Source organism: Chenopodium album, chromosome 16 (genome assembly GCF_948465745.1).
Source record: "Chenopodium album chromosome 16, dcCheAlbu1.1, whole genome shotgun sequence".
NCBI lineage: Eukaryota > Viridiplantae > Streptophyta > Magnoliopsida > Caryophyllales > Amaranthaceae > Chenopodium > Chenopodium album.
The window spans coordinates 33658053-33664567 of NC_137849.1; the positions used below are offsets into that span (position 1 = coordinate 33658053).

The window sequence follows — 6515 nt, forward strand, 5'->3', positions numbered from 1 at the left end:
CATCCACTTGATCATTGGGCCGTATAAAACCATTTTCAGGCCCAATTTAATATTTTGGCCATAACTTCCTTATTATTCATCGAAATTGGGCTTATAATATATCGTTGGAAAGCTCTTTTCGAGCCCAATCCAACTACACTATTATTGGACCCTTATCATGGACCAAACTAAATCGAACTGGATATTTTCTATAAATAGAGTACGAAAAGAAATATTTTCGAAAACAGAAAGAAGTACTTTATATTAAAATGACTGCATCACAAGACTTTTCACATTTCAGCCTGTTCGATAATTAAATGACGTGAAAGATATTCATCACTGGGTTTGGTTTTTGGGGAGACACAATCAGGTGTATATATATTACTTTAAATAGACTTTATTTGCAATCTGCAAACAAGGTCACTTAGGGGGGAAAATGGAGTTTTTTTGCTCCCTATTTAAAATAAGTAGACTTTGTTTGCAGTTGGTAAAAAAGGTCACTAAGGGGGAAAAACGGAGTTTTTTCGCTCCACCTTATTTGCAATCGGCAAACAAAGTCACTTAGGAGGGAAAATGGAGTTTTTTGGCTCCCTATTTAAAATAAGTAGACCTTATTTGCAGTCAGCAAACAAGGTCACTTAGGGGGGAAAACGGAGTTTTTTCCCTCCCTATTTAAAGTAAGTAGACCTTGTTTGCAATCGGCAAACAAAGTCACTTAAGGGGGAAAACGGAGTTTTCACTCGTTCGTTTGTCCGTGCCCTTTCCCTACAATCTTCAATTACCTTAATCACACCTCAACAAAACCAAGTGTGCCAATCCTAAGCCTACCCGAAAAGTGCTGGACAGAGTGCAAGAAACAACCACCCACACTTGACCTTCATATTCAGCAAACAACAATTCACGTCGCAAGTAAGTGAGAACGTAAGCTATCCTAACGTCCTCACTTGGGGGGCTAGTTGTATGGGGAGATACCTATATCTGGTACAGTGCTAATATCTATTCATTTACAGTCTAAACGGGTTTGGGTTTATAATCTTAAAACTCATATCTGTAGCATCACATAACATCATTGATACTGACACCTCTTAAGACTCGGCACGTGGCGCTGGTAAATCGACACTTGGCATAAAGTGGTTCGCATGGCATGCAGCCACCTGGTAGCATTTATTACTCTCTCTCTCTCTCTCTCTCTCTCTCTTTATTTCTCTCTCTTCATATCATCTCTTCTTTTTTCTGAAACACTTTCTAACTTTATCATCGGAGTGATTATTCCTGGATTCACCCCGGGGTTAACTAATCCTCATTTCCTGTGTAGGTGCTAAGCCAGACGATAGGGTCTTCACGGATCTCGGATACGGGCTGTCGGATCTAAGCTGAAACAACTACTACTTGTATTAAAATTGATTTCAAGTTCAACCAAATATTCATCACCTGCCTCTTATGAAAAGACTGCACATATTTTACTTTTTGATTGCTGATTTTTTTTTCCTTATTTCAACTTTCTTTAGAAAATTTGCTAATATTTCTTGCCAGGAATTTCATGAAAAAAATTAAACAACAATAACAGGATTATGTTTCCCATTATAATGAAAAATATCAGTCTTAACTTAGTAGTAAGCACTCGTAAATAACATTAACAAGGAACAAAATAACACTTTGCAAGACTAAATAAAACTAATATTGTTAAAGTTAGTCTGTCCAGCATGAAATCCATAATTACAACATGAAATTTAGAAATTGACTTGAGAGTTATTAAATAAATCAAGACTTATCCAAAAAAAATCAAGAAAGGATATTTTTGTTTCTTGATAACCGACTTAATAACTGCCACAACTAACATTTGCAAGTAACAAAATAAAAAATACTGTTATAAATAGCAATCCGTTGTAAATCATTTGTTAGTTCCAAGAATTCTCTGTTTAATGTCCTACAAAATCATCACTTCATTATTAAATCATTTGATCCAAGAATTCTGAAATAGCAATCATCCTTTCAAGGGGAGGAAGCCCCAGTTTCTCACCGTGAGAAACGAATTCGTTTCTCATGGGGGCATTTTTGTGAATAAATCAACGACTTTTTCAACTTTATTCAACTGTGGAGCCCATAATATTGAAAAAGTTGTTGATTTATTCACGAAAATGCCCTCATGAAAAACAAATTTTGTTTCTCACCATGAGAAACAGGGAATTTCCCCTTTCAAGTGTTCTGTTTTTACTAAACTACTTTCATCAATTTTAATCGTAAGAGATCTTTCTTGGGTTCTTCAACTCTTTGTTCTCTCAAAAAAAAAAAAAAAAAACTCTTTGTTGCTGTTAATAATAATGGCTTCCAGTTCACGAATAATAGAAACTAAAGGTCCGATTTCACTGGGAAAGAATCCTGATATTATTGAAGTGGGTTCGAGTTCACGAGCCAATTCACGTACAGTTAAGGAGAGAAGTCCGTCAAGGCAATTCATAAGGTACAATGTAATCATAGGAAAAGGGACCTCGAAGGTAGTTTTCGAGGGATTGGATACATTCAATGGTGTACTAGTTGCTTGGAACAAGATTATGGTGACAAATGCAGACTTAAAGAAAAATGGAAGCGTTGAAAATTGTTGTGGAGAACCTAAATTGTTGCAAACGTTACACCACGAGAATATAATCAAGTGTTATTGTTACTGAATCAGTAAAGATCGAAGATTCATTAACATGATTACTGATCTTGCTTCTTCTAAGAGTCTTAGTAATTACAGAAGGTCACATGAAATTGTTGGTAATGTTACTGCAATGAGTGCAATCAAGGGTTGGTGCAGGCAGATTCTAAGCGCGTTAGAGTATCTTCACAACCGTACTCCCATGATTATACACCGCGATGTTAAGGGTGAAAACATCTTAATTGATGGGGTCTCGGGCAAGATTAAGCTAGCAGATTTTGGTGTCGCGGTACCTTATGAAGGCGAAACTGATAATGTTGCTGGTACACTATCGTACATGTCAGCAGAGGATTTGGACGGTGAACAGAGTGAGAAGAGTGATATATACTCGTTCGGGATGTGCGTGCTACAGATGATGACTAAGGAAGCTGTGTACAGCGAATACAGATCAGAATATGAACTTTTTGCAAAGATTAAGTCGGGTGTTAAGCCGGCTGCTCTGTACTTTGTGCAAGACAAAATGGTTAAGAAGTTCATTGAAAAGTGTCTGGCTAAGGCGTCTAAGAGGCCCTCGGCAACTGATCTCTTGAAGCACCCTTTTCTTGCAGAGATGATGAAACCAGCATGGTTGAGGTCCTTACGGAGGCTGTCATTGACTCGAAGGAGCAGTTCCTAATAGGTTCAATGATTCGATACTTTACATTAGTATGAACTTAAGAATTTAGTCTTGATTTTCTTTTGTTTATGTCTAGATTACAAATTGTGTCTTTAATTCAAGGTATGTTAGTGAAGATTCTTAGTATTAAGTATTGATTGTGCCAGTGTGTATTAATTTGCATTACTTAATTAGCTTGTTATAAGTGTGTGTAAGTGATTGTTGTTCTAAGCATTTATTGCTTAGTTATCTTGTTATATGTGTTTGAATGAAAGAACAGTGCTGAGTTTTAGTTGATTATAAATATGGAGTAATTGATTTTCATCATTTGTTTCACATTTTTTTCTCTCGTGTTATAATTGCAAAAAAAGCAAGATTTTTTTCCCCTAGATTAATACAATTGAAACAAATTGATGGCATTGTAACAAATTCATAGGAGACATAAGGATTTTACTAGTAGATAATTAGAGCACTCAAACTTGTACAGCTTATGAGCAAATATATATAATCGCAATTAGGACCTAAATCTAAGTAGTAAACGCCAAATATTCCTTAAGTGTAAGTGTGTAACTGCTAGTCTTCCAAAAAAGAAAACAAATTAAAATACTAATCAAGTATATTATTATTTCCTTCAAAAAAAAAAAAAAAAAAGCAGCAAATTATATTAGTCTAGTTGCCACCTTCACATTAATATTATTAATGTTATTATGTGGTGATTGTGTCATCTTGATTAAGTAAAGCCTAGTAATATATTTTCCTTCCATTTAAAATAGTATCAATGTTATGATATGAACTAATTTTAAGGTAAAATTTTAACGTGAGGTCTACTTATGTTTTAAGGTAAAATGATTGTATCATTAACTCACAAGAGTAAACCTAAGGCACAATTCGATTAAATTATCCCTAAAGTTTACCTTTCAATCTATAACTTAAATACAGTAAATTAAAGTTACTCTAAAGTAGGTTCAAAGTTACCATAAACTCTTTAAAAGGTATCCTACAATTTATATACGGCCGATGTAAAGTAAAATTAGTATAAACGGTATACTGAAAAGCTTTTATATTTTTTTTTTAAAAATAATTGTTTTCATCCATGAATAAAATCTTTGACTTTTAAATAAATGGTTAATGCTAATATTATTTATAACAATATTTTAATACTACCTTAGTTTAGAACTTGTTATATACATCCGGGTGTACAATTAAGCTCTCACCTCAATTACTCTCACTCACTTACCTTTTATTAACTTATTATATAAATTAAAGTCAACTAAACTACCTAAAATTGTATATATATGACACTTAAAATGTAACCCAAAAAAGGGAGTAATGTTAATAGTTACTATGTATAATTTTTTTAAAAAAATAAATGTATAAAAATATTATATAAACATATTATAATTGATTTTCACATGAAAGATAATTGGCTTCGTGTCAAAGGAAAAAAAAAAAAAAAAAGTAATCGGCTTAAATTGTTCTAAGAATGGATGAAGTCATTTGATATTTTCCAAAACATTTTCAAGAAATTAATAATAAAAAAAATTGTATAAAATAAAAAATAAAAAAAATAAAAATCAAGAAAGGGTATTTATGTTTCTTGAACCGACTTACTTTAACTACAACTAACCAAATAAATCCGTTAGGATAGAACTACAAGTAACAGCCAAAAACTACTAGTGACCCTTATATAAGTAACAACCATACCATTCTCCATTTATTCCAAGAATTCTCTGTTTTTTCATCAACAAATAAAATCATTCTCTGATTTTTTCTACAAAACCATTTCTTCATCATCATACCATTAGAAAAATTAAACAACCTTAGTCATCATCTATTCAATCCCGATTCTTTTGTTTGTTTAACTAATCAGTAATGGCTGCTTCGAGTTCATCAGAACCACTACCAACAGACGAATACAGAGTTGAGGAGGTGTGTCCAGAAGGGCGATACGTAAGGTACAACAAAATCATAGCAAGAAGTGGCACCAGAACAGTTTATCTTGGGTTCGATAAGTTTGATGGTAAGGAGATTGCTTGGTGTAAGACGACTGAGTTGACAGACGAATTTAATCGAATAGCATCTCTGTTGATTTTAGATACTTCTCAAGATGAAAATATACTCAAATTCTACCATTCTTGGACACCCAATGAATCCCCTGAAATCCGAAACACGATTACAGAGCTTTTTACTTCAGGGAATCTATTAGAGTTTGGTTTGATTTGTTATATTTATGTTAATATTGTATATTTGGCAAGTCTATCTTGTTAGGAGTTTTAGGCAAGTTAGGTATTCCTTTGTATTCAGTATATATTTGTGATTAATGGAATATACAAGGCTAAGCCGTTTTCTCCCATCGTTCTTGAGTTTATCATGGTATCAGAGCCTCTCTAATTTCTAAAGATTTTTTTCGATCCTTGGTTTAGTGGACCAACTCAACCAAAAGCTTAAGCTGATGGTTGAAGCCCAGGAATATGTTTTATAAACTATCACTCCCCCTCACATGAAAGGCCCTTTGGGCTTGAAATGTGGATGCAACACAGGCCCACCCATACCTGGTGCAAATTAATTCCACTTTGAAGGAGGGGCGGATGAGATTCGAACCCGTGACCTTTGTATCACGCTGGCTCCGATACCATGTTAGTGGACCAACTCAACCAAAAGCTTAAGCTGATGGTTGAAGCCCAGGAATATGTTTTATACTCTATCAAAGTTGCCTAAGTATTTTTGCGGAGAGTGTGTTATGACAGCTGTTCATTTGATTAACAGGACTCCGACTCCTGTACTCAAGGGTAAGACCCCCCATGAATTATTGTTTGGTCAAGTTCCATCTTTTGATAGTCTGCGTGTATTTGGTTGTCTTGCTTATGCCGCAAATCGTCCTCGGATTAAAGACAAGTTTAATTCGCGTTCCCGAAAGTGTATTTTTGTGGGGTATCCTCACGGAAAAAAAGGGTTGGCGTCTTTATGATTTAGAGACGAATGAATTTTTTGTGAGTAGAGATGTTCAGTTTTTCGAAGATAAGTTTCCGTATCTTGAGTCGCTTCCCGATGAGCGAAGATTATTGTGGGAAAAATATTTTTCAAATCCCCCGGTGTGGGATGATGATGACGATGTGCTCGGGACGCAAATTGGTGTACAAGGAGGGGGGAATGCGCCCGAAACAGTCCACCCCGCAACCGGGTTGCGGGAGCAGCTGCCCAGCCACAACCAGGATGCGGAGCAGCCTGCTCACCTCGGTTCTA

At 35.0% G+C, this 6515-nt stretch overlaps 1 protein-coding gene and 1 pseudogene across 1 annotated transcript; both read left to right on the forward strand.

Annotated features, from left to right (window-relative positions):
* The first annotated feature begins 2672 nt into the window (after positions 1-2672).
* LOC145584103 (putative serine/threonine-protein kinase WNK9 pseudogene) lies at positions 2673-3293 on the forward strand (annotated as a pseudogene).
* A 1851-nt stretch (positions 3294-5144) lies between these two features.
* Positions 5145-6240, forward strand: LOC145584104 (putative serine/threonine-protein kinase WNK6). Its single transcript, XM_081641030.1, has 2 exons — positions 5145-5479; positions 6039-6240. The coding sequence occupies exons 1-2, from the start codon at positions 5145-5147 to the stop codon at positions 6238-6240; spliced, it is 537 nt and encodes a 178-aa protein (XP_081497156.1).
* Positions 6241-6515: the final 275 nt, after the last annotated feature.

Coding starts and splice junctions, on each gene's coding strand:
- LOC145584104 (XM_081641030.1), top strand. CDS start 5,145: ATGGCTGCTTCGAGTTCATCAGAACCACTACCAACAGACGAATACAGA. Junction 5,480..6,038: donor ACTTCAGGGAATCTATTAGA/GTTTGGTTTGAT, acceptor TTTGATTAACAG/GACTCCGACTCCTGTACTCA.